The sequence below is a fragment of the Dromaius novaehollandiae genome, chromosome Z (genome assembly GCF_036370855.1).
Source record: "Dromaius novaehollandiae isolate bDroNov1 chromosome Z, bDroNov1.hap1, whole genome shotgun sequence".
Taxonomy (NCBI): domain Eukaryota; kingdom Metazoa; phylum Chordata; class Aves; order Casuariiformes; family Dromaiidae; genus Dromaius; species Dromaius novaehollandiae.
The window spans coordinates 71,072,732-71,100,611 of record NC_088132.1 but is presented as its reverse complement, the minus strand read 5'-3'; the positions used below and the strand labels follow the sequence as shown (position 1 = coordinate 71,100,611).

At 35.1% G+C, this 27,880-nt stretch overlaps 1 protein-coding gene across 3 annotated transcripts in view; it reads right to left on the bottom strand.

The window, feature by feature from the left end:
• Window positions 1–564: 564 nt before the first annotated feature.
• LOC135325159 (G-protein coupled receptor-associated protein LMBRD2) overlaps window positions 565–27,880 on the bottom strand; it is a 32,894-nt gene continuing 5,578 nt past the window's right edge. The window contains exons 2-20 of one of the 3 annotated variants that reach the window (XR_010386341.1): window positions 25,275–25,337; window positions 24,033–24,262; window positions 23,476–23,555; window positions 22,128–22,223; window positions 20,939–21,106; window positions 19,856–20,066; window positions 17,929–18,003; window positions 17,466–17,579; window positions 16,888–17,071; window positions 15,816–15,997; window positions 14,884–15,017; window positions 14,568–14,673; window positions 13,703–13,800; window positions 11,955–12,058; window positions 11,100–11,146; window positions 8,906–9,008; window positions 7,578–7,707; window positions 5,025–5,699; window positions 565–3,641 (exon numbers count right to left, since the gene is read on the bottom strand). Coding sequence is in view for 2 of the 3 variants with exons in the window: in XM_064502868.1 (XP_064358938.1) it covers window positions 5,639–5,699; window positions 7,578–7,707; window positions 8,906–9,008; window positions 11,100–11,146; window positions 11,955–12,058; window positions 13,703–13,800; window positions 14,568–14,673; window positions 14,884–15,017; window positions 15,816–15,997; window positions 16,888–17,071; window positions 17,466–17,579; window positions 17,929–18,003; window positions 19,856–20,066; window positions 20,939–21,106; window positions 22,128–22,223; window positions 23,476–23,555; window positions 24,033–24,206 (2,067 nt within the window). In the remaining variant the exon portion in view is untranslated. Of the gene's footprint in view, window positions 5,700–5,797; window positions 7,227–7,577; window positions 7,708–8,905; window positions 9,009–11,099; window positions 11,147–11,954; window positions 12,059–13,702; window positions 13,801–14,567; window positions 14,674–14,883; window positions 15,018–15,815; window positions 15,998–16,887; window positions 17,072–17,465; window positions 17,580–17,928; window positions 18,004–19,855; window positions 20,067–20,938; window positions 21,107–22,127; window positions 22,224–23,475; window positions 23,556–24,032; window positions 24,263–25,274; window positions 25,338–27,880 lie in introns of those variants that run through there. The other 2 variants (XM_064502868.1, XM_064502869.1) reach the window with 2 other exon arrangements.

Genomic DNA, 27,880 nt, shown 5'->3' with positions numbered 1-27,880 from the left:
TGTCCCTTCATAGCTGTAGTGGGAACAGTCTCTCACCTCTGCTGTCACCAAGAGCCTGCTACACCTAGAAGAAATTCTGCCCCAGTTGCAGTCCAACTGCTTATGGAAAAGGAAGGAGGTGCGTAGCAGCCCTACCCTCTGCCCCACCTTATCCCTCCAAGATACTGGGACCTAGTCAGCCGCGGGAGCGCACACCGGTTCCTTACGTGGTTCTCCCCAGGTGCTGTGGGAAGCGTCCATCCTCAGCAGACCCAGCCATGCCGCTGCCTCCCCACGTTCACACAACGTGCTCCCTGCCGTCAGAAAGGGACCGGCCCAAAGCGCGAGTCCGACCCTCTGGTCTGACAGGCAAAGGGCTGGGTAGGCAGGTCTCCTCTCAGCTTCTCTTTTCCAATCTGTTTTAAATAAGATGCAAAAAGGTGACCAAAACATTGCTGAATTATCTTTTGAAGTAAACTTCTGATTTCTGCAGAAGAAAAAAAGGAATAAGTTGAATTTCTCTGAAAGATTAGTATCAAAAACATTTCAGAGAAGTCTGAATGTCTGAAGTACACCAGGGAAAGATGTATTGCAGAAATGATTTATTTCATGCCAACTCTTTTACTAGATATTTAAACATACATTTCAAAAATATATCCAGTACATCAATAATTTAGAACACTACACAGAAAAATTTATAACTCAGTGAATTTCAAAACAAGGTATTATGCACAGACATACTTGTATCATAAGGCAAAAGAAGCTAGTCTATCCATCAGCAGCACTCCTACAGACTATCCTTGATACACACTGGAGAATGAAGATCTTCTATTACTAAACCTATACTTACAAATAAATTCCCTTATCTTCCATATACTTCCACAGAAATTTCAGGCATTTTTACAGAAAATAAAGGATTTCTATAGAATTTGAGAGAAATGCTACGCTATCACTCTCAAACTGTTATAATCTACAGGAATATGTCAAATATAACATTATCCTGAAGAAATAACTGAAGCTGCATATTATTATTGCCTGCCCATTACAACTGAAATACAAAAAGATAAACTTCAAAGCATGCTGAGGAATACATTCTAGTGCACTTTAATAGAAACAAGAATAAACCTGATTGGGCTTACAATATGACTGAATCTAATGCAACATAATCAATTATAGCAATTAATACATTAAAAAAGGATCTAGTTCAAAGTGCTATTTTGCTGGGAATGCTGGGTTTCTATTAACTTAACAAAATAGTGTAGGAGTGTCTTAACTTCAGACTAGACTACTCAATTAGAGGCACAGCTAATATTAGCAGAGAACTGCTGTGAAACAGTACATATACCTGCAGAGCTCGTTACAGGAAAAAGAATGTAAAAATCTCAAAGTTTAAGTTTTACAAGTAAATTACTCTAAAAATTAATCATTTTCTGAATTTCAAAGAAAAATTAAAAGTTAGGAGACAATATATACCACAAATAGTGTTTTTGTTAATGATTAAAATGTATACATTTGACTGTCATGAATAGGTCAGATTTCTTTAAGAAGCCTCTTAACAATCTTTCTTTCATAAAGTGATCTCTATTTGGTATTGTAAATGCCCCTCAGATTGCAAGCAATTAACAACAATAATGAAAATTGGAACAAAATAATGTATTTTTCATATAACAATTACATTATTCCAAGACAAATTTAATAAAGTATAAATTATCATTACAGGAAATCAGAGTAAGCACTTTTTAAAATCCTTCATATGTAAAAATCATTGTATGTTGTTTTATAATAGCAAGAACAAATATTGAAAAGATAGCAGCTTTCCCCCATTCCTATTAATACTGTTAGTAATAAGTTAATTTAAAAGTGTTTGATTGCAAAACAAAGGCAGATTATATACTGTGATTTTTCCAGTAATATCATTTACAGCAGTATAAAGTTGGCTGGTTTTTAACACATTATCGTACCTAAGTGATAAAATACCTCACAGTTCTCCCAAAGTATCACTACCAGCACATGGTAAAAAGAAGCTTCAAGATCTTTTACTTTCCCTCAGGTAGAGACTCCCTCACTTTACTTGACTGATGAGAGTGCAGAGGACTCATTTCCCAATATACGTATTCCAATATCTCTATTTTTAAATGCCTGAAAACACAGAACTCCAAATCTAGCAGGAACTGTTAAGCTTGACTAGAGCTGTTTGCTACCCATAATTTTAAGAAACCTGCTCTGTGCTGACATTATTAAAGCAGCTACCATTTCCAATCTCACTTTTCAAAGTTCATTACAATTTGCACTGGTTTAAATACTTGATATGACAATATTCATACATTTGTATTAAGCTTGGGGTTTTGTTTTGTTTTTAAAAAATTTTTTTTGTGTTCACAGCTTAAGAGGAAACAGTGTGATAACAATGATGAAATGGAAGTATACCTGAACTGTTCGGTAATTCAAGAAGCGAAATTATAAAGAAAGATATAACTGTCACTCTTTAGTTACAAATAAATAAGACCATATACTGGCAGAATAAATATGCTAACATTCAGTTTCCAAAAGCACAGTTGCAAGGCAGTTATATTTTAAATTGCTTAATCTGTAGCATCGAATGTGTTGCAAGAACATCTTTAGTCCATAGTGCAGTCTCTGCTTAAACACATCAAAGCTATTTTTTTTTTTTTTTTTAGCTGAAGTACTGTTAAGAGTAGAGCTACAGCAGCAAAGAACTCAGCAAGAGTTACCACAAGCTGGCCGTGAAGTGGGGTAAATCCTCAGGCACTTAACCTCCAAGCAAGTTCTCCATTATTTATACAAGCAGTAAAAAACTAGCTTAAAATTAGCTCAAGTACACAGCAAATGCTGTGCAAACAAACCCCTTATTTCTCCAATGTTCTTTTATAGTTTTGCCCTCTATTTCTTTTTTGAAAAATTTCCAGATTTATATTCATAGGAACTCACAATGATTTTAAAACACACTTTAGATTAATTAGCCTACTAAATTGCACTTAATTAGAGCAAGGGTAACTGTTAGTCAGCACTGAATGCTATAGGTGAAACCCTGGCTTCCCTATCAATTCCTTAGTTAAACTCCCAGTATCCAGGGAACATTTGGGAACTCCAAGCACTATCCAGGGGAGACCTCTTGAGAGATTTTAGGGGCTCCACTTCCCATGCTTTCCAAAAGGAGCCACTGGTTACTTCATTACTACACTGCAGCATCGAAAAAGGTCAGTAGCTTCCCACCTCAATTAGGAAGGAATTTCTGTACTAGCAACTGAAATTCCATTGCCATTAATTTTATACCATCAACTCCTCAAATTTTTGTATTCCAGTGAAAATTATACAGAGGGCTTACACCAGGGACTAACTGGCTTTCACACATAAAATCCTAACCAAGTTTCCATTGAAAATTCTGTTAGCAACCATTCCACTCATTTCTGGGAAAGCAGAAATCAGGCCCCACAAAGGCTCCATCCAGCCCTCTGAAGTCAACGGCAGTTAGGTAAGACACTTCACACGCATTCAGAAAAACAAACATTCCTTCTGTGATGTTCCATTAGCACTGAATTAGATCCCTTTGTAGTGACATTTCAGGTCTTAAATGAAGAACTTGCGCCTTACTTCATCTGAAGAATTTTACAAAGAAGCTTTTGGGCAAGCAAGCCAGATATCTGTAAGTTTTAAAAACAGAAATATCAAGTCTAGGTACATTCACATGGATGTCCAAGAATATACATAAACCAAGTAACCCTATTCAGTTAAGGCTGAATTCAGGATATTTTTTTCTAAATATATCTAATATAAATTAAATGTGTTAATATAACATTGCTAAAGAACAGACTGCATAATATGTCTCCCATTTTCTCAGCGTCCAGTCCCTGATGCAGCCATGAGATTTTGATGAAACTTTCAGAAAACACAAAAAACCCCAGACTAGAAGAGTCGCCTCTTACAGGTATTTTGGAAATTGCATGTGCCTGGACAAACATGGGCATGGCTGTCATTCACTGTATTCACCTAAAAACAGAACTGACAGTTATTTAACGTCTGCCCATTTATTAATACAATTAATTCTACACAGGTAGACTACTTTTTCTCCTTTGTAGTAACAATTCAGTACTCTAAAATAGGCAGATCAATATCCTACAAATATCATTACCCTACTAAATACCACTAATGTACTAAGTTAGAGGAGGTAGTTAGAATCCCATTAACGCTTACTTCAAAAAACAAAGACTGCTTTTAAGAATTAGCAGAACATCTCATTCATGAAAATTTTCAGAATAACCCATTCCTAGCTTAAAGGGCTGCCTGTCTTTTAAGCATGATAAAAAAATCTATGATAGAAATTACTTTCAGTAATTCTTCTTTCAGTTTTGAACATCACTTCACAATAAGCACATAAGAAAACTCCCAAGTGGTAAAAACATAAGACAAACTGCAATAAAGCAACACTTTAAGTTAATCAAGTTTCCCAAGATATCATGAGTATGACTACATCTTTTACCTTATGATTAAATTTGAAAATTCATTCAGCTAACTGCAGCTTAAAAATATATCTACACCACTGAAATTAATTTAAAACATTTTATACCACTAATAATTGGCATTTTTGAATGGCATTTAAACGAATAAGCATTTATTCCTTTTGCAACAACTTACTGTAAAATACAGGCACCTTAAAAACAAATACGTAATGCAACCAGGGCAGTTGGGACATTAGAAGTGTTTACAAGTCCAGTCATGCTATCTAGTTCCCTTCCTCTAACGAAATACTCTAAAATTTTAAACCGTGTCTGAAACATGTGCAAATTGTAAAGTTTCAGCATTAAATCAATTTTCACATTACATTTCTTTTACAGCTACAAAACCATTAAAGTTCTAAGATTCAACTTTTATACCTGTAAAAACCTTAAGCAGGCATCATACATTGGATAATGTATTCTTGCTATTGCACTTATGCTCATATGACAGTGAAACTCAGGTCCATATTCAATTATTTACACATGCTAAAACCATTTATCTGCACATAGTATTGGAAAAGAAAAGATTACCTTTCATGACTGATACACATTGCTCCAAAATTTATGCCAGCACATTTTATGAAGAACAGCCAGCCATTCAAACTTTCTGCTTATAAAGGATCTGATTCAAAGGCTGCTGAAGCCAAAAGAAGCCTTAATTTAATTCACTAGATTCTGGACTAGGCATAACATTCAAATAGAAAAATTTTTAGAAAGTGTTGACTACAATAATTGATATAACTGCACTTTGGCTGCATTAAGATGCTCTCTGTCTCCGTTTAGAAAAAAAAAATCCTTCCAAAAAAATCCTCTTCCTAAAACTTATATGTTACAATTCTGGTTGAGCCTTATGTACATTTATCAAGTTTATTCTGTAGTAATTTAATTGATTAGTTTTCTCCTTTTGGTCATGACACAAAAGCCCACATTGATGCATAACAGTATCTACAATAGAAGGAGCATAATCTTGACATAAGTGGTAGAGTTATCATACAGGTGCATTTCCAAAATATAGTTGTTCCTTCATATTCTCCCTTTAAATGGAAATGGTCTTTTTCAGTTCAGTGATATATCACAAATACAGTGTTTTCCAATCAGTGAGCAGGAAATAGATTTCCACTGAATTGTCTTTAGCTTCGAGGATTTTAGACATCATCAAATATTCTGCTTCGAGACATTGACAAGTATCTTCCACCAGGCTGGTACCTGTATAATGAATGTTAAAAAAAAAAAAAAAAAATCACAGAAAACCAACAAATAAAGATCTGTGAAATCATATGATACCCACTGCACTCTATACACAATAGGTCTCTATGAATTACAGGATCTGAAATTCTACTGAATTACTGTTTTCCTGAGAATTTGTTAGGTGGTCATTAAATTAAATCTCATGTGACCAACACAAACAGTGACATGAATACAGGGAGTCTTGAGAAACTTCTTTCTTTGGAGAATGAGAGAAACAAAGCTGAACGTTTCTCTGAATAGTAAAAACTTTTTTTAAGACCAACATCCAAAAGTTGTTTGTTTGGATGATTCTACTGGGTATTCCCAGGAGAACAGCAGCATTCAAAATGATTAAAACAAATGGCTGGATACTTCGTGGGGAAAAAAAAGAAGCCTCAAATCATTAGTCAAATATGCTTTAAATGGATTTAAAAAGCAGAAGTTAATTCCAGGACATGCAAAACATACTTGATCTCTGCAGCAGTAGCTAGTAAAACCCTGGACACAAAGCCAGAACCTAGACTCTTTAATGCTGTTACACTGTCCTAGAATGCTTGTAACCATTGCAGGAAAAAAAACACACAGCTATTTTTTTAACAGCAAATGTTACTCCAGTTATTTTCATATGAATTTGCATTTTAAGTGCAATTACTCTTGATTTATCATCTGTGTGAAATGGAATGAAGGTTTCTAGAGGAAGGCTCAACTACGCTCTGTGGCTCCAGATTTTCTTCTTAAATCAAAAGTTCAGAACATTCCACATTGCAAAGTCTATGCAGGTGCCAGAAGACTTCAGACACTGTACTTTAAAAAGACTTGCCCAAAAGAATTATATATGCATATTTATATTATTGTAGACTATTATCCCAATCATACACTGTATAAAAGTCAATACTTGTTAGAACTGCTACGCTAGTTCTTCTTTAAACTCTTGCTCTGCTTAAAGAGAATCAACTTCTGAAAGGTAGTGACATTAGATTAGACAATACGAGTTATTAGTATCAACTAACATCACTGAATCAATCTGTAAAAAACAGTAATGCCATTTAACAGGAATCTTGGGACATTTTTGAACAGGAGTTTATTTGCTGAAATTACAGCTATAAATCAACTGAAACCGTTTCTGAATTTTTATTGAATTTGGTATGCTAGTTTCAGCTAAAAAAATAACAGAAATTATAATTCTTTATAAGGGCTTTTAAAATGATTTATCATGAGATGGTTCTAAATTGTAACTGTCTAGATAAAATACACACCCATAAACGTATTATTTCCTTCCCAAATACGAGCAGAACTTACCAGCTAACAAGATACAGGACTCAGGAAATTTGATGTTGGAATCAAGCACTATTATAGACACAGCTACACTGTGCAATGTGAGGACATTTTGTCCAATAGATTCAGATTTTCATTTACTTCAGTAGTTCCAGTCTCCAGGTATATTCCTGCAGCTACAGGACCATTAATACTCAGCTTTATTTCTAGCAATCTTTTATGATGGTCTTTCTGTAGGGAAATCAAGTAAGCTTCCTGAAATATTATGAGATACTAAAGATAACCTCATGTTGTATGTATGCAGGCCATTTTCACTTCTGTATCTCAGATTATACCAACATACTACTTGATATTCAACTCAAACCTAACTCAGACACTTCTAAAATACTGAAAAAAAGATCCTCAGATTTCAGCTGATTTGAAACATTTCCCGTATCAGCAGCAAGGGGGAAGAAAGGAAAAGAACTTGGTGAGACTCTTCACAAAACTATCATTACTAAATCGTCCCATATCGTGGTTATAGCTCAGAAGACAGAAGATATTAATATCCTTTAATTTTAAATAAAACAGATGATTCCTTACCTTCCAGACTCTGATTCAAGAGGGTCATCATTAATCGAGTCTGCATTAAAATCCAGAGGTTCTGCATCCTGGAGGAGTTCTATTCTATCTCTCTCAGTCCTACCATTTGATCGGGTGTACTTTGATAGCGCTGAATAGTAAAAAGAGGGAAAGATATTTGTTTGCTACGTAAGTGCCTTTTAAAGTTTGGTATTTCCATACACTCTAAGACCAAAACAATATTTTTTTAGTATCTCACCCAAAGAGTAAGCCTGATTTAGAGCAGATTCAATAATTAAACTATTTCTGGCTGCATGCTTTTAAAAAAAGGGCAAGTTTATGAATTAATGAAATACAGTTGTTTTGCAATTCATTCTACTACCACCTTCATTGGGTCAGTGCCTACAGTTTGTTGTGGTGTTGGAACACTACATATTTATGTGGTTAACATTAAAATATAACTTTAGTTAGTCTACCACTGAAAATTTAGGTTTCCAACTGGGGTAGAGGGGAAAGTCCACCACAATTCTGTATCAAAAGCATGTTCAAAACCTCTGCCCGCCTTGCTTTTTCTCTGGTGTTTTTTTTGTTGTTGTTTTTCGTTTTGAAAGCAGTTACCTTGATGCTTCTCCCTTTTATTCAGTAAGCTTTGTAAACAGCTTTGCAGAACTTCTTTCAACCTGTCACATTGTTTACTCATTCAGTTTCATTTCTAATTTGCTGTTAGCTTACAGGAGCACAAAAAATTTATATAAAACATTCACAGAATGACAAACTTTTTGGTAAGGTTAGAGAGTAGGCACTAAAAAAGTTGGGCTTTTTTCAACACTTATCTTTATTCTTCCTTCTCAAAAGGAACAATCTAAACAGGCTAGTTTCACAGATGTTATTAGAAGAATATGCATGTGCTCATATAATAGGTTATGGGCTTCACATTTGTTGGTCAATAATCTGATTATTTCAGTCTGAAAGAGTCCTTTTTTAACCACAAGAGAGAAATTTTAATACAGAAAACCCTCAACTTCAAGATGTAACCCAAATAAAGTCTCTCTGTTGACCACTGCTACTCTAATTGCAAGCATTACATGTCCCACTGAAGGTCCCTGTAACTGAGACCAGCCAGAATCTCCAGCCTAAACTAGAAAGAGAAGTGTTGAAGACAAGAAGAAATTCAGGACTCTTTTCAGGTGGCTTTAATGGGTAAGATGGTACTGTGCTACAAAAGGGAATGTCTCAGCACACTATTCTAAGACAAACAGGAAACTATTTACTGTTAGTTATACAATTAGTATCACGGAGATAAAATATTAAAAAAGAAAAAAGAAAAACCACCCCACACAACAACGTACGTCTATTTGTGCTGGTCTCTGAGAAGCTGGATTCTTTTTGGTCTGTGTGGACAGCTCTGTTTCTAGTGGAATCTTCTCTGTTTCCATATCGCTCTTTCCATTCCTGGAGAAAGAAAAAAAGAAAATATCAGCTGCAAGTAAAGAATGGCACAACCAGAGCATAACTTGGATCAAGAGACATTCTAGACCCACAATTCAGAGCTAACTGGTCATTCATATCAAATATAAAAGCAAAACTTTGAAAATGTTACTGCTCAGTATCTTCATACAGGTAGAAATTTTGCTTTGTTTTTTTAAACTCAAGATATGTCCCTTTACTAATCAGGTTTCAATAACTATTCTTTCTTCTAAACAGTCACATTAAATAAGCTACAAATTAAATCTACAGACAAGGTTTGTTCAACTGCTCCAAGCTATGGTGAGAAGACAGACATTGCTTTTTTTGTTTGTTTGTTTCTGCTTCCACCTAGTGGTAGAATGCTAAAATATCCAGTTGCTGATAGCACAACAAACATTTGGACAGGTCGTGTTTACTTCTGTTGTGTTTTCATTCCATCATACAATGTTTTAGCATTTATGCTTTTTAATATGAAGTACAGTGAAGCATTAAAGAATAAAATGTCACATGCTACTTTTAGGAGACAACTTCATTTCTCAACAGGAACTTTTCCAATGGTTCAAATAATTTCAATATATTTCATATTTTTATCTGGATCCCAGATCATGAACTGGTAGGAACTGGAATACTCAAAGCTACTGTTCTAATTTATGCCATGAGCTCTTAACAGTTCTCAGCTGTGGAAGGATCAAGCACTGAACAATCATGACTCAGTAAAGCACTCAAAAGCCCAAAATGTTTCATGAATGAATGTGCTATTTAATACAAACTCAAACAACAGGTAATATTTGAAATTGAGGTTGCTGTTGAAATTGAAATTGTTGCTGAATGTCAGATCATTTGAGTATCTACTAAATGCATCATGCATTTGCTTCTACTTGGTTTTGACAAAAGGACAAGTTCCAAAATTACGAGATTTCATTGTACTTGCTACCTTTTGGAGATCCTTTAAGATTCCTGCTTAACTTGGGGATTTGATGGGGGGGGGGGGGGGGGAAGGGTCACAAAAAAGGCCTGCTCGGTATTGGCAGTTCTCAAGAACTCAAGGCAAGTACACTTGAGCTTTAAAAGCCCAAATGTTTTATTTACAGTATGATCTTGCCTTCCTCCAGATATTATTTTTCTCTTCCTCCACTTAGTTCATTTTTTGCATGCATCTGTTGGATTCATCTCTTTGATTCTAACTTTCTGTATGACATACCCAGTGTTATAAATTAAAGAAAAACTGAATGTATAGTTAACTGAATTTAACCAAACATTTTGTCTATGTCTCTAATTAATCAGCAATGGCAGTACTCCTTCTGTCTTAAATTTAACTCCTGCCTCTGAGGAAAAAACAAATCTGTACCAATTGCTTTCCAAAAGCGCACACAGCAAAAGGGAAGTCTGGGAGGAACATAAAGTTTCCATTCCAGTGAATTTGACAATATCTCATAAAAATCAAAAGTGCATCAATAGATATAATAAAAACCTATTTTTAAATACACTGCAACTCTGCAGTTGGTATACTTGCATGAGAAGAAGAAAACAAGGTCAGATCTAGTGATCCTGGAGATTGCCTGACCTGACAGGAGGTGTGAACTGTTTTTTAAAACAGGCTTCCCCTCTCAATCATTCCTTTTGATTGCTGTATAAAGTAAATATATTCTAGATACACTACTGGTTCCCAGGACATAACTTTCAGGTCAAAAAACTTTTATTCCAAGCAAAGCAGTATCAACAGAAGAGCCTGAGAACAAACCATGTCAGAATATTCTGCACCCTACAGATTAGGATCCTTTCTAAAAGGGACTTAGCATAAGCAACTATGCCCATTACACCTATAGGCTGAAGTCCTTCTCACAGCACTCTCAGTAAGATGAGTATGCAAGCAGTGTGACCACAACTACTCCCTCCTCTTTCATAATTAAAATGTAAAATTATCTTTTCTCCCCCCAGCCAAGAGTATTCTAAAAGACTAAACTGATTCCTTCTGTTATCTGGACACACATTTTTTTGCCAAACAGATCAACGTGAATTAAATATACTATCAGATATCAGAGTATATTATTATAGTTAACTAAAATAATTTCATACCCTTCTCCGATTTTCACCTTCTTCCTGTCTTTGCCGCTTTCTTTTCTCTAGAAATAGAAAAATATGTCTGTAGCTAGACACAAGGAAAATCACTACCAACAGATAAAAAGTGTGTGTGTGTGTGTTATGTCTTTTATTTATCTATATTTACATTAAAATTCAGAGTTAGCTAGCAAATATTCTTACTGGAAAAGGTGTTCATACAATTAAAAAAAAAAGAACCACACAGCTGCTTGTCAATCATTACGGACTTTTCCATTAAAAAGCAGTGACTATGGGTAACACCTTGGGTCAAGGCACAACCTTTGGAAACCAGATGGCAAAGCACATGGAAACTTTTAGAAACAGCTGGAAACAGTATGATGTTAAGAAGAAACTTGAGCATTATCAAATCAAAATCTTTTGCTTAAGCTCTGTTTGGTTTAAAAAATGACCCAAATAGTTTCTGCCAGTATCTATTCAGCTGGAAGTGTAACATCACTATACCAAAGAAATAGCAATCTCTTGTTTAAGAGAACAAGTGACAGTCCCTCTCTTCCAAAAAAGAAATAATACCAGTACAAATAAATTGAGACGATTTTGTTTTTAATAAACTACGAAAGAAAAACAGAAGTATCACAGTGTATCCAGAGATTTTAACTTCTAAATCTGGAAGAAAAGTTTGTATTCTATTTTGGATGTCAATAAAGCCTGATACAGTTTATATAGCAACCACACAACTGTAAATCTATTGCCTCACTTGTTTTCAAAATACTTACAAACTATTAAGTTATATGTTTTGCAACATTTTAGACACCTTTAATGCAACAATGTATTATTTTTTGTAGGCAGAATAGGATCTAGGATCTAATTTACCTCTTCTGATTAGTTCTTTTCCTTCATCAATCAAATCAGATGTCATTTCGCTGTCCCCCATGAACTGCTGGAATCCCAGAAGATTCAAACAACGAGTTCCTAAACTGGTGAAAGCAGAAGGATAAGCAAATTCCTCTGTTAATCTACAATGAATAGTTTGGATATATTATATTATAATGTAAAATGTAAAACAAATTATTCAGAAACCATGGACAAATCAAAAAAACAAGCAGAGAAAAAAAAGATTATTATACTTACTGAGAAATCAAAAAATTCAGAACAGTGACAGGTTCTTAAATCCAAATGAAAAGTATGGAATATTCCTACCCAGGGAGAGGAGAATGCTAATAGTCTGAGAGTAGTGCAAATGATTTAAAATAAGACAACTGCCCGCAAATTTCTCAGATATAATTTATACCTGTGTTAGCTCACTGACGCTTCTCTGCCAGAGCAAAATTACTATAAAGATTCTGCCTATTTTGATTTCTGTGACTTCTGAAACCACAATAATATGAGAAGCCACTTTCATCTCAGTTTTCATTCAAGAGGAATATCTGGCACACTTTTAAGCTTTCAACTTCCCACCAGAGAATGCAGCCATTGTTTTTATTGCTGCTGTTTTCCTCTCTCCAAACTGGAACATCTATATCATTTTAAAACTTGGCTTTGTCATATATTTATACTGAGAAGTGCATTCCTGTACTATCTGAATTTTAAGACTGCTGGATTTAATAAAGCAGACAGCTTTCCTAAATAGATTTCCATTAAACATTTAGCTCTGTATACATTTGAATTTTTAGAAGGTATTAGAATTTAAGCAAAGTAACTACTTTTCCTTCATTTTCTTTCCTTCTTTTTCACCATGATTTTCAACGCCCATGATCAACAAGAAGTCACGCAGACCACTTTCTTGTCACCAACTTTGCTGTTTGCTTTTTGGGTGGGTTTTTTTTTCCTCTCTTTTTCTCTTCCCACCACTGTATGTCACCTAACCTGAAGCTAGACAGGGAAAAGCTGGGACTTGATCTTTACATTACCTGTGGATGTGCAGAGGATATTAATAGACACTGAAGGCATTGAACTACATTACCCTTGACTGAATGGCAATGCAAGTTTGAAGGAGCGAACACAAATGCAGCCAAATAGGATCTGATCAAAGATATCTCATCTCTTACAGTGGTCAAAAGCAGGTATTCTTAAAGAACACAAGGACAAAGCAAACATACCATGGCATTTTCCTCAAATACCCTTCCAACATCTAACAATCTCTGGCTCAGGAAAACAGCATTCAGTGATTTAAACCACTATGCTTTTAAAATAAAGTCTGGTAACTGACCAGATATTTGTTACAAGTCTGTTAGAAAGTTCATTACCTAAAGTTACTTCTAATGTTTCTTAGTTTATTAGAAAACCTTATTGAAAATGCAGCCTCCTCATGTTAGCTGTCAACTGAACTAGAGGAATCTAAATGTTTGTATGCTCCAAAGTTTGAACAGTACAGACTCCAAAACCAAGAATGAAGTTTAATGAAAAAAAAGTCTCAGTTAGGAATTAATACAAGGGATACTTTTAAAATGTACACATTCTATAAAGACACATAAGATCTGTGGTTTTATTTTTGGCATTTTTATTAGTATGTGTATATGAGTATGCAACTCAAGTGCTGGAAGAGGAATCTCTTCCTAATCGCTGAAATTAATGTTATTAATGCAAACAAATGTGGAGGATCAGCCTTGCAAATTACTTACCTGAAGTATGTGGCAATACAGAGAATGACAACAAGCATTGGATAATATATATAGAATCCATCTGCAATGAAGGACAGGACTCTCATAGATCCCATTATCTGGAAAAAAAAAAATCTGTTAATACAAGAGGAATACTCTAGATATATCCGGAAAGACTGTGCCATCTTGCTTTTTTCCACAAATACACATTCCTTTGTCATTTTTGAAATGTAGATAGTAATTACTTAGTTAACAACTTAAAGTATAACCACTATAGATCTATTTTAGGCAGTTGACCTGGAGTGCCCACCTATAAAAAAACGTCACCTCTAGCAGGGTGCTCACTCCGAAGTTTCTGAGATACTAGATCTTTTTGCCTCACCTGATACAGAATCAGATCAAAATCAGTGGATGTTTTCACCTGCTGTAAAAGGAATCTCTGGACTAAGAATCTATTTTCTAGTAACAAAGGGAGAGCTGGCTGACTATCCTGCAGATATTAGTTGTTCAGTTAAAAATCAATCTCATAGTTTTCAGTGGCAAATTAAGTTTGCTCCCAATCCATAAAGACACTTCCTACACTAAAGCTAGTAGAAGCTAAAGCTACCAGGAAGTGAAGAACAGCTTGCACTCTTCAGCATAACACTGTACTTTCTTAGCATAAACAGACCAAAATAGAAAAATGGAGCTCTTGACAAATACTGTGGGTAGCAATCGGTATCTAACTCCTGGTCTATGAGGGTTCTACCCTGTTTAATATTAGTGAACATCTGGGCAGGGTGGGGAGAAGGATCTGAATCTTAAGAAAACTTAACAAATGTCTCAAAACATTTTTCCTCTTCTCCAAATCCTGCAGAGGCCTCAAAACCACATTTTCTATACTTACTGACGTGTAAGCAGTTGGCTGAGTGTTTTTATGAGAGATTGTTGCATCCATATGGGTCAAGCCCAAAAAATTCAAACATAATGGTGGAGTAAGACGGCAAAATAACCTGTATAAATGTAAGGTGAAACAATGTTTAAAATAATTTCTCGCATTAAAAATATTAATAAATGGTAACTAGATACGACATGGGTTAATGATAAGGAGTTTAATGGGATTTACACCCATATGATCAAAAATGAAAGGACACAAATTAAAGTTTAATCGATATTTTTAATTATTTGACAGAAAACCTGAGAAATATATACTATGTACTCACATTCCACTGAAAAGGAGACTGTATGCATCTGTCTGATGATGCGAAGCTAAGTAATAATAGTTAAATACACGGATCCTGAAGACAGTAGAGTAAACACAGATACTTAGGAAAAAGATGGTGAGAAAACAAGCCATCTGGGGGAAAAAAAAAGGCATCTGAATTTAGAACTCTACTCTAGGTTTTAACATTCACAGCCTATGTTTGCAACAGGTTGACTGCACAGTACAATTTTTCATTCTGAGATGGAACAATAATATGAGCTGTAAGAAGAGGTTCAGGAGGCTCTCTTTTACTAGTTTAATTCAAAAGTAGTATTTGTAACACCCTGCACTTCAAGTAAGTGAACACAACTTACTGTAGGGACATGCATGCTATTTCTTTCTGTTATGCAAATTAAATTAATATAATTGCCTTAGTAATTACTATGATTGATTTGATATTTTCTTCCCATAATAAGCAGTAAAACAAGTCTTTCAAATTCAACCTATTTTGTTAGTGTACTGGAATTTTTCAGCTCAGTTCCTCTACTAATGAATTTGAGCACTCTTACGCTAACCACATCTCCCAGGGCTGGATTTTCAGTCAGTAGCAAATTAATATTTAGAAGAGAGAGACTGCATACATGGTTGATTAAAAGACAGATCATACACAAAGTCTAAACATCTAAGTTCCAAGCTACTATTTCACAAATTATTCCACATATGTACTACTCAGCTCAAGTGGGATACACTGTCATGCAGTAACAGAGAAGTGCAAGAAATTGAAAAAGGGGGACCTTCTCTGCAGAAGCCAAATTTGGTGTTATGTATTTTAGAGACCTGGAAGTTGACAAGTTATTTACAGAGACTTATTTTAAAAACAGCATAGTCTACTATTATTGTAATAACAATCTAAGGAGAAAGATTTTTGTTGAGTGATTATTTAAAACTTACCTCTATGTATATATAATTGTATGTCTTTTCTGCCAGCTGTATGAAAACTGCAAATAAGGATAAAACGGGTTTTGTGCTGAAAAACGTGCACTCCGACCACACAACAATTACAGAGAATGTGGCCAAAACAATTGCAAGAACCCTGTAAAACCACGGTCGTAGAAGACACTCCCAGTACCACTCTGGAGAGAGAGGAGGAAAACAAAACAAAACAAAAGACAGACAGACAGACGGACACACACAGAGACACATCCCAAATTGGTTAATGTAAGTTACACAATCAGAAATGGAACTGCCTCACCAAACTGTTATAAACTTCTCACACTTGCCCTTAAAATTAAGGCTGGAATCTGTGGTGTCACTCACTCAAATTCAGTGCTTTTCTGATGCCTAGTGATCTGGCTCAGTCCTAAGGAATCACCTGGAGAACTGGGGAAAAAGGTGGGATTTGGTAGGCAAGTTTTGCAAAAGGATTTGGCAGGCAGGGTGGGGAATCGAACTCTTCATTTTGGGCCCAATTACTACGGGTGACTCACTTTTTATTTGTTGATTCCTCTGTTTCCCTCTAGGAGAGGAAGCTTAGGCTACACAACAACATTGACATAACCTAGCAGTAACTCATTGCTAGTATACAACAAATTAGAAATTAAAACAGAATGAGAAGACGCTTTCTAAAAAGATGCACAAGGAGCCGCATCTCCAAATATTTGGTATGGGACAACAGTCCTTTCCCCCCTTTTTAGCAGAAGAGCTGTGCCACCTCAGCAGTGTCCTATAAATGTAGAAGGTAACCACAATCCCCCAGCTTAAAGTTTCTATTTTTCTTTCTTCTTTTAAGGCTTTCAGGTTTTCTATTGCTATTACAACATGTAACTAAGTTTGCAGAAAATTTAAGCTTATGGTCAAAATCATGAATTGACAGCTGATGGCTATTCCATCACATAAACACATGAAGATATACATCTGCTTCCCTCTATTATAATTGAACTGTATACATAAAACAATCTAATTTTCTTCTAGAAAGTTACCAGTTACTCCTTTACATATTTACAACCTGCATGACAGCACTTACCAACAGTTGGTGTGTAGAAATACTGAAAAATTTTATTCTCTGATTCCTGGGATTGAAAAGTATGAACAAACTGGCGACTTGCACTGGTTTCATTTTTTGCCACATCTTCCAGGTAAAAGGCTTGTTCTAAAAGAATTTGCCACTGGACCTGTGTACGACGATGTCTCTGTACTGAATAAATTACCTATAGTAAATCAATTCCAAGAAATTGCAGTTACAACATCCTTGTTCCACGAAAGCCTTGTAAAATCCCTCAAAAATTTCTATGTTATAGAACTGCAAAGATTAATTCTCTAAACTCACAGGAACAGGTAGTTAAATCTCTTAAAAGAGATACCATAAGAGCACTACAAGATTCCTGAGTTTTAAAGCTCTCTCATCATAATCTATCCAGAGGTCAGTTGGGATACTAAACTTCTATGTTTTCTCTCACCACAAAAAGTTTCCAGAAGTAGCAATCCCCAAACTCACTATTCTAAGCCAATCAGGCACCAAAATGCATTTAAATTCTTAATTTGACTGTCATTTATTCTCATTACATTAGCGTAAATGGGGCATTGTCTCATTTATCAATATACCTGCTTGTGAAGTTTGACCAAACTTTTTTCACTTGGATAACTGTTCTGTCTTTCATCAAAATCTTCATAATCATCCATGTTCCTACCCATTCTTTCCTGGTACTCTGTAGGACACTGTAAGGAAAAGAAAAATTGACTAGAATATGAAGAAGCAGTAGTGAGTGCTCTTTGTTATGATTTTTAAATATTTTGGACATTTCATGCAAGTTAAATGCTCACTCTAAATATGAATTTTCCTTTTTGATACCAGTATTTGTCTTCCACTAGTAGAAGAAAAATCCCTGTCTTCCAGAATGATCAACTTGTTTCTCAAATACTACACATCTCAGAATACAGTAAGCAGATAAATATGTACACCATAAGAAAGCACTGCATAAAGAATTTCAACTCAAATGTGGCCAGCAGAAGTTACAAGATGCCAATTAGAGATTTTAAGTTAAGATGAAGATGAAGAATTAGTTACCTTTTTCAATATCGTATCAACACATTTTCTCAAAGGGTGATTATACTTGATACTCTCATTTACTTTACGGACCTCCTGTTCACCAAAAAAAAAAAAAAAAAAAAATAATAATAATAATAAGAGTTGCTTCGCTATGTTAAATAGATAAAAAAAAATTTACAAGAGTTCCATCTTTGTGAATTTAAGCAATAAGAATCAGAGATGAAAACCAGCAGAAATTCCTAAAAGCCACAGCTTTTCCTAGACATCTAACAGAAGAAAATTGAGGGAGTAATTACGAAGAAGATACATATTTAAAGAAACTATGATGTCAGTGTGCAAACATTACTCTGTGAATGTATGGAGGATTGTTTTCTATGCAAGAATGTTGAAATGGAAAATACTTTCCTGTTTCAGTTGTAGATAAAGAGGAGAAATTTCTTTCTTACCTGGTTTAGTTTAAGATTTATTACTTTAAGCAGCTTGATGAGTAACCTATTACCCTGCTTACTTTTATATCTTATATCTTATCTCCTGCTTATCTCCAGATAGCTCACTTCTGAGACTGTTTGGCATGCCTCAGTAATAAACAGATGCTACCTAATGGCTAGACAAGTTTTGTCAAATCTAACAGCTGTTCTAACAGCTTATCAGTCATAGTGAGAACTAGATTTTGTTCTTCATCCTATTGGCAATGCAGAAATGACCAACCTTTGGATGAAATTAAGTACTCTCATCCAACTTTTTTACCAACTGCATTTAAAAAAAAATGCACATAAGTTGTAGAGATTAGGCAGACAGAACTGGAAGAACTGCATTTATTTAGTCTGAACAGAAGGCTATATGAATACAGACGGTCCTTCAACTCATAAAAGGCTGTTCTAAAAGATGAATGTTAATAACTAAATTGTCTCTGATTCCCTCTGAATCTCCTGAGGGAATGATCGCAAATAATACGCTTAGTCTGCAGCAAAGAAGTTTTCATTATGGGGAAAAAAATAAACAAACAAATTAGCAAGAGTGCCTGTTAGGGTCAGTCCTAACATATTCAATCCTGTCAACTAGAGTGCTGGACTAAGAAATGTTGTGAAGTTTTCGCTTGTAGTATATTTCTACAGTTTTATGAATTCCCCTCTGAGAAAGGAGAGAAAATGGAAGCCTCAATTAAAGAGGGTGAGAGCTAAAGGTTTGTGATTTATTTACTGGACCAGAAATTTGTAATATTTACAGTGAAATTCTGAGTCAGCACAGGCATTTTTAAGAATTTTAAAATACTTTCAGGGGCATCAATGTTCGTATGAAAGTAAAAAAAAAAAAAGAAAAGAAAAGAAAAGAAAAGAAAAAGGTATCCTGCTGGGGGAGGGGAGGCCAAGATTTATGCAATATAGTGCAATTGGGTTTAGGAAAAAAAAAAAAAAAAGCAAAAAAAAAACCAGTAGTGCCTCTCACCAGAAACTCTCTGAAAAAACAACAATCCATTCTGTTCTCAAAAGGCACACAAGTGCAGGCCTGCAAATCTGGCTTGGAAGCACTTCTTAGGATCCCAAAAATATATTGGGAGCAGAGTACAAAAGAAGACAGGCACAACTTGCACAAACACTAGCAAAATATCTGTACGCTATATTACGAAGTGTCACTACGGAATGCTATTATTGACCAATATTACTCCAAAGGGCTTTCCATATAAGAATAAAAAACAAGGACTGTTGAGTTGCCATGAGGTATAAATTCTTCCAGTTAGGCAATATTTCTCTTTTGAATTTTATTTAGAACCTAGTGTCATTAAGTGGCACACTATGATGATACTCTCAAATTACAGATACTTCACAGTGTGTTCATGCTACTTAAGTTTTCCTGACACAAATCCCCCTCCCCCCACACACAAATTCAGATATGACTAATGGCAGCCTCTGTTGTCTACATTTCATAGTGAAAGCTAATTACCTACCTCCATAATATCCTCTAAATTCTCCTCTGCATCTGCTTTTTCAGTCATCAGTTTGGCAGCTTTGAAATAGGTCTTCATAAGAAGATAACCCCGTTTGGCCCCATTCCAGTGAGAACGGGGAATTTCCACCAAACCATAACCCAAAAGCAACACAAGAAGAAAGAGACCCCAGGTGTTTGCAGCTGCTATCCCAATAGTCTGAAGTTGGTTCCTAAAAATACAGAAATAAATAAACAAACAAACACACACCCTACACACCCCCACCCACCCCCCGGAAAGCAACCTTGAAATATCTCTGCACCAACAAGATGCGCAAATGCACAGGAACAAGCTTATTATCATCTGTAATTCTGCTTTTTCAGGAACAATCTAGTACTTTGCCACATTTAAAGCTGCTATGATTTTTCCATGTCTCCCATGCTTCTGAAAGAGGCACAAAGTTCTTTTGCCTAGAGTGCCCTCTCTGGAGGGAAACACAAAGGCTTGTTCTAAAAGGAATGTGTTGCTTTAGGAAACAACATGAACTTAGCAAACTTACTGAAACAAAGCATCCCTACAAGAAACAGCCTCTTTTAGAACCCAAGATTTGTGTTCGGCAGCAGAAGTTGAAAACACCTAAGCAGTAAACAATAGCGTCTACTACTGTATGTATCATGGAAGACAAATAGCAATGTTACAAATGCCAATGATTTTGACTTATCTTAAGGCCTTTAAATAGAATCTACATTAGACAGAAGTACTACACAGGAAGTACTGAAACACTTTTTGAAAGATGTTCTTTTCAAAGCACTGAAAAAATTTTAGCACTAGCTTTGCAAACGCATTTGCAAGGAGAAAAAAAAAAACTTGCAAATATAAAGAGATCCCTCAATTCTACATATCAAAACCAGAAAACCCAAAGAAAAAATGAATTAAGAAGTCAAAAAATCCTTGTCTATAAAAAAGAAAAATTCTGAAAGTGCCTAGCAAAAAAAACCCCTAAAATTAAGTTTTTTAAAAAGGCACATTTCATCTACTGAAGATATATCTGTGATGATACATTTTTTGAAGATTTTGTGTAAGCGCATACAACATCATTCTTACCACTGCAAATTGAAGTTTGGGTTTACAGCCACATATATTAAAAAGGCTCCAAAAATCAGCAGGTAAGTGCCATAATAGATTGCATTCTCAATCAATGCAGTTTTAATCTTCCCGGTAATGGAGAAACCTCCTGATCTAGCATATGATTGCATGAAGGGTAACAGAATCCTAGGAAAAAAAGCCAAATCAGCCAGACAAAAAGAAAAGTGTATCAGTGACAAGATATTGAGACAGGGCCTTTAACTTAAAAACTCCCAAGCTTCTAGTAAAATGTGTTAGTTATCCTACGTTTTTATTCTAGATACACTGGTCTGATGGTAAACCTTAAAGAAATTGTAGATAAAAACAAGACAGTTAGCTTTACCATAAAAAACCTCTTTTAACAAAAGCTGATCTTCCTGACTGAGCTACAAAGCTAATTTGATGATAAGCTAATTAGAAACTATACATCAATCTAAACCAAAAGCACTGACATTCTGTTTGCTGGAGCAAGGAGGTGCTACCTTGGCTAAATCTTCAGATCCTCTAGATACACATGAGATATCTTAGCAAAATAATGGTCATTCACAGAACTGCATTTTATGCACATACAGATTAAGGGAAAAAATACCCTGTAGATGAGAGTACTGCTAGAGAGAGAGATTTCATATATTTTAATCTTTAGCAATATAATTTTAATACTAATATGGTCAAGAGCAAAGTCAGAGACAAAGAACAAAGTTGGAAATGGAAAAAAAAACCCAACTTCTAAACAGTTAGAAGTTATCTTCTGCATAGAGGCCCTGGGGAAAAATATGCTTTTGTAAAGCTATATCTAATAAAACCAAATAATTTACAGTGTAACTCAGAAATTACCCAACTTATTCATGTCATTATTTTGGCGTCCTGTTGCCTAAGGGGAAAAAAAGATCTTTTCAGACCACCTTCCCATAAAAAATTTTAAGCGCAAACTGGCCAGTTTCAACTATGAAAATGAATTGGGGTAAATAGTTTTCACTTGAAGAGGTGCACAAGAAATGTAGGGTCAATTTAAGACACTAATTACTAGCAAACTTTCTTCACTAACAAATAATATACACGATTAGATAGCTTGGTGGAACAGTGATACATAATCTTAAGGAGTACAGTAAGACTGTTAAGATGTTATAACTGTATCATAGTCTTTTTTACATTCTTGTGCCTTACTTACCATGTTAAAAACTGTGACGTCCAATATACAACACGCCAGAAAATTGGCATAATTCCATTAGGAATATAACTCCATGGTTTGAAACATTTTTGCTTGCTGTAGTAATGTAAGATAGCTTGTTAGTTGTAGGGTCAAGAGTATAGCATATTTTTTTCTATAAATTCTCCTATCCAGAAAAGGCTTTGAATATGGCTAGCACATAATACACACTGAGTCAGTAGTCAGCCATCACAAATACATCTCAGAAGAGAATAAATTGAATCACCATTAAAAATATTTACCATTCTTCTTGAAAGTTTGAAAACTTTCAAATGAAGTTTTAAGATCTGAGCTGCAGCAACACAGCACCTACTCAATTATTACTTAAGTTGATCTTTCTGCTTGGCATACTTAGGTGATACACTGTAGTACAACGCTCACCAGCATCTTCTAGAACTATAGGTTAATCACAACACTATGAAATAGTTTTCAAATCATGTATTTAAGTAATTATGTTTAATTAACACACACTGAGGGGTCTTAAAGAAAGGCTAATTGTTTATTCAGTAAGTCTGGCCTTTCCTAGATTTTCAACGCATAAAAAACATCTAGATATCCTCCACTTTGGGGTAATAATGCGTGCACAAAGTATTGCCAGGTTTTATCAGCTGACATCTTAAATGCTCTCTAATCATCCTGCAGATACCTAACTACACTGCACATATTTACAAGATGCAGAAATAGCAAATGGAGGATGAACAGTGAACAGCCACAGGAAGAGCCCCCATTTGCCTACATTCCCCTAAATCTGGGGATTATTTCCTTGCTGCCAGAAAACAATTAGCAGCTGTTGTTATTTTCATCGAATGCCATTCAGGTAATGGTAGTTATTTTGTATATGCAATTATAATAAGCAATAATATATGCTGCTTGCATTTAAGACAAGCCTACTAATCTCATTCATACAGTATAAAATTAGATTTTCAGATAAAAGACTTTTAAGATTGTGGAGGAAAGATACAAACACTCACAAAAGCGTCCCCTCAGGGATAACCAAGTTTGTTCAAAAAGCTTAGTGCTATCGCTTTAACAACAAAATAGAAAAGAGAAGTTTAGTAGAAAATTGAAAAAAGGTCAGAGCATTTAGAAAAATCAATTAAAAATAGCATTATTAAGTATAAATACCTAGCAATAGACACAGATGCATTTTTCTTCACCTTCTCTTCCCTTACCCACTCTTCAAATGTCACACCACACAGATAACGCTTGTTTATCGGTCTTAAAAACACAGTACCCTTCCACCGTTTTAAAAAAGAAAATTATAAAATACTTCTTTAAAAATAGTCTAATGAAGACATACAGCTCATACCTTGGAGCAAGCGTAACATAAGAGCCATTACTTTCTGGAGGGCTGGAGTTAACATTAAGTTTGCAGCGATTATATATAGTCTAAAAGACAAGTAATTTTACATCAGTGACTAGAACAAGGCACAATATTTATTTAAAAATAACACGTTGCATTTTTGAAGACATTTCTTGCACTCCAGTTGTACACTTGAGAGTAATTAAACTAACGAAAAGCAAACCCTCAAATAAGCATACAATCTGCAGAGTAAAATTTTCCTTTTTTCATTGTTCAAGTTAAAAAATATACGCTATAAACAAATGAATAATGAAATTTTAAAACAAACTTTATTTTACCTGTCTGATGAGATCATCAACAAAAATAAGAAAATCAGTTGTGAACAGAGAAACTGTCAAGCTAAAAGCAGTAACAGTATTTAGTCTATTTTAACAGTATACATTTGAAAATTTTATTTTAAAATTTCTATTTTTAAGGTATTTTGTCTTCTGAAATTGTGAATTAAGAAATATATCACATAAATATTTTATTTAACTAAGTAGAAAATCTTAGAAGTTTCTCACCGTGCTGACATCCAGAGGCAGTATAAACACAATAAGAAAGCAGAGATACCAGGCCAACAAGGTTGCTATGATCACCAGCCTATGCTGTTTCTTAAAGTCTCCATATCGATGAAGTAGGAATAAAGCCAGGAAAAAGACAAATACTATCTCAAGGCCCAAAGCTGCACCACTCATTATTGAATGTTCACTCCAGCCACACAGCGCAGCTCAGTTAAGAAAGCAAATTATAACTGCAAGACAAGAAGACATTTCACTACATTAAAACCTCTGGAAGATACTCATGCAGAAAACAGAGCTGTGTAACAGACATTTACTGAAAACACTAATAGCCTTTTCTGGTTCACATGACAAGAGCTCTGATCAGATGAAGCATGAGATTTTTAGCAAGATAACTCTGCAGAAATCACAATATTGTGTCATTTCAATTTTGTCATTTTAGCAAAGTACTATGACAACTCCTCTTAATCTTCTTGATATATTACAGATCCAGAAGTCAAACCTCTGTCATTGAATAAGACTGTAATAACTTTTAAGACTGGTATAAATTTCAGAAGAAACTCTCCTCTGTTCCTCTTTTATTCTAGAAGAAATCAACTTATTTGGAAAAGGACAGATGAAAGGTTTAAGATGAAATGTGTTTCCAGAAAGCTACTGAGAAAAATTTTTAAATGGACAGTTTCTCGGCTATGCATTTAAATCCTCTACTCACAACTAACAGAGCATAAAAATAGGGTAAGCAGGTTACTCTACTGCTGATGTACCTTTTTTTTTTAGATCTGAAGTTTCATGCAATAAGAGGCAACATGCTAATTAATTCATCTTCCTACCCCACTTCTGCTCTTCTTCAGAGAAACAGAGGTCTCCATTCATTCATTTGTTATTAATACTGTTGTGATATATTTTTGCTTTGCTCACCCTTCGGATTTATTGACTCTGTGTCACAGGGAGGGCTGCTAGGAATGCCTTGAACTTCAAACAGGCCTGCTATTATGCAAAGGGCCAGTTAACTGCACAAAACCCAGCTTACACAGAATCAGGCAGGACCAGATTAGAGGCTATATCTAACAGCCACAAAAGTCAAGGAGACGGCTTCTGTTGATCACTAGCAACTGATCTGACCCTGAAAACACTGGCAGACAGCATAAAGACTCAACCAGTAGTTAGCTTCTTTGTTTCTGACATACACAGAGATTACCCAGCACACACAAACAGTTGGAACCACCTCTTTAATCTCTGCCATACCTCTTGGCCATGGAATGTTCCTGCAAAAATAAGCCACTTGCGGCAGATCTCCACTGCTTTCCTCTAAAAAGGAAACAAACAAAATTACTCACAATATCTAATCATAACAAAAATGCAAGTTTATGTGAATTATTACCTATAAAATGTTTCTAGAAAATTAACTGCTGAAGGCTTTTCATTCTAAAGAATCTCCAAAACATCAAATATGCCAAGTCTATAAGCCTTATAAGACAAATAAGCTCACAAACTTGGTACATATTGTGCTGTAAGGATCATTCCCTAAGATAAAATGATTAACAGCTGGTATCTAAAAAAAAATGTTGGGACAGCTGAAGAATTATTACATCTTATTTCTAGGAAAAGTAACTGATGGCAATAAGTAAAAGTAACCAAAAAAGCATTGACAAACATAGCATGATCCATTAGAGAAAACTTCACTGACTTGTTATATGGTTAGTTATAAGGCTTCTGACGTTTTTAAATACCCATCATTTTAACCTACCACTTCATACTTTTTTTTCTCCACACGACTTGTTTATTTCTCTGCTCAGACAGACTAGATTCTCCATTAAAGTTGCTGTGTTAGCTGGTTTGATGCAAGTGAAATAGTTTTTGCTACGGCTTCCCCACTTGTATTTTCAATGCATTCACTTTTCACTAGAAATTCACAGATTTAAAATAAATGCTACTACTAGAGTTTCCCTCAATTTACTTTGAAATCCTTTCAAAGTTTGTTGAAGAAAACCATTTCATTTACTAATCTCTCAGTATAGTGCTTAGCAGACATGATATGTATAAGAGAACTAAGCAGTCAAAGTTGTCTTATTTCCAGTTAAGAAGTCCACAGTTTGTGACACCAGTACTTCCTAAAGGACATGCTGGGCAATAATTCTGTGATATTTCCCTCAAGATTTACCATTTTGCTACTTTCACACTTAATTCCCAAAGAGTTAAAGCAGTCTGGCAACTCTACAATGGCTTTTACACAGCATTTCATTTTCTGAAAGTAGCTTCAACTACTTTCTTGTATCTTATCAAAGATACATACATTTACCTTTTACCTTCTCTCCCACCTAACAGGTTTACCAAATTATTAGTATCTCTATCAGGTCAAAGCATCCCCTAACTATCTGCCTGTACTACATTTTGGTTAGCTCATTTGTCAGTCATGAATCCTGGTTATCTAACCTGCTTCTCAATAACGTATTCTAAACAAGTTCTTGTCTATTCTATTGTACCATTCTTATTTCCTCAGCAGGAAGAATGCTTTTTATTTATAGCACAGTAGTAAATTCCACAAAAATATAGTATTTATTCTGCACTCATATTGACTTCATTAAGGCAGTGCTATCTGACATATATAATTATGGGTGCCCAATATAGGTGTACCTTATGCTATGCAAATAAATTATACTGCGTACCCTCCATTAATCACACCTATATAATTTTATACTACAGTCACACCTAAAGAGTTGCAATCAGGACAAAAGAGGAAAAATTATTGTGCAAGATGCTGCACTCAGCTACTGCCCGAAAAGAACTTCAAAAAAGATTTTTTAAGTCTTGTACTAAATGTGCTAAAATAGAGAGAGAATCGAGTCTTACCACAACTTCAATCCACTTTCAAAGATAAAAGCAACTCTGCAGTATCAAAGCTATCTATACATTTTTCTGCTCTTCACCTGGTTCCTATTTTAACCTCAAAGTAAAAAATGAAAGGCATCATTTTTACCAATCTGCAGCTGAAGGTAGATAGAGTTATTGTAAAATAATGCACAGACTTCTTCAAAATTGCAGTTCAAAACTTTTAGACAGAAACCAGCTAAAACTACTTCTGAAGACAAATAGCTTAAATGGGAGAAAAATCCACAGGGTGAGTGAGAAACAGGGCTTGAGAGCAGCTCTTACCACAAACTAAAGCCTGCTTAATAGGACAGCCTTAGTTGCACTAGAACTATGACACACTTGTATCGGACCTTAAAACATACTACCGCTGGTTATAAAGCCATGCTTTCCTGTGGCAAGAAGCATTTGCCTCTAAACCTGGCTGTTAGCTCAATGAAGGGTAAGTTGCTTGCTTGTAATTGTGCTTCTTCATTTTATTTAGACAGATTTCTCATTATTAGCTCATAGCTCCTAATATCATCCAGCTGAAATTCCTAGGACCCTTAAAGAACTTTCTGCTGAGAGCACTGAACTGCTTTACATGGCTTCTCTCCTACTGCCTTCTTAGCAGAACCTCCAATTGCCTAGAAGGTGCTTCTACTAAGCAATGACAAGAGGTAACAAAATTCCTAACAAAACAAAAACATATAAGACGATACAGTAGTGGAAACGAAACAGAGAGCAAGAAAAACACTAATGAAAAATAATTCCTTACTTCTGAGAAGCCACATCTGAACGATATAAATATGAAGTGTTCATCTATAAAGAGAACAGCTTCTCGCTCTGAAGGGGAAAGTACCTGTTGGGGTACTCCATTTCTGGAAAATAAGGCAGTTATCACAGAATCACAGAATGGTTGAGGTTGGAAAGGAACATCTGGAGATCATCTAGTCCAACCCCCCTGCTCAAGCAGGGTCACCTAGAGCACGTTGCACAGGATC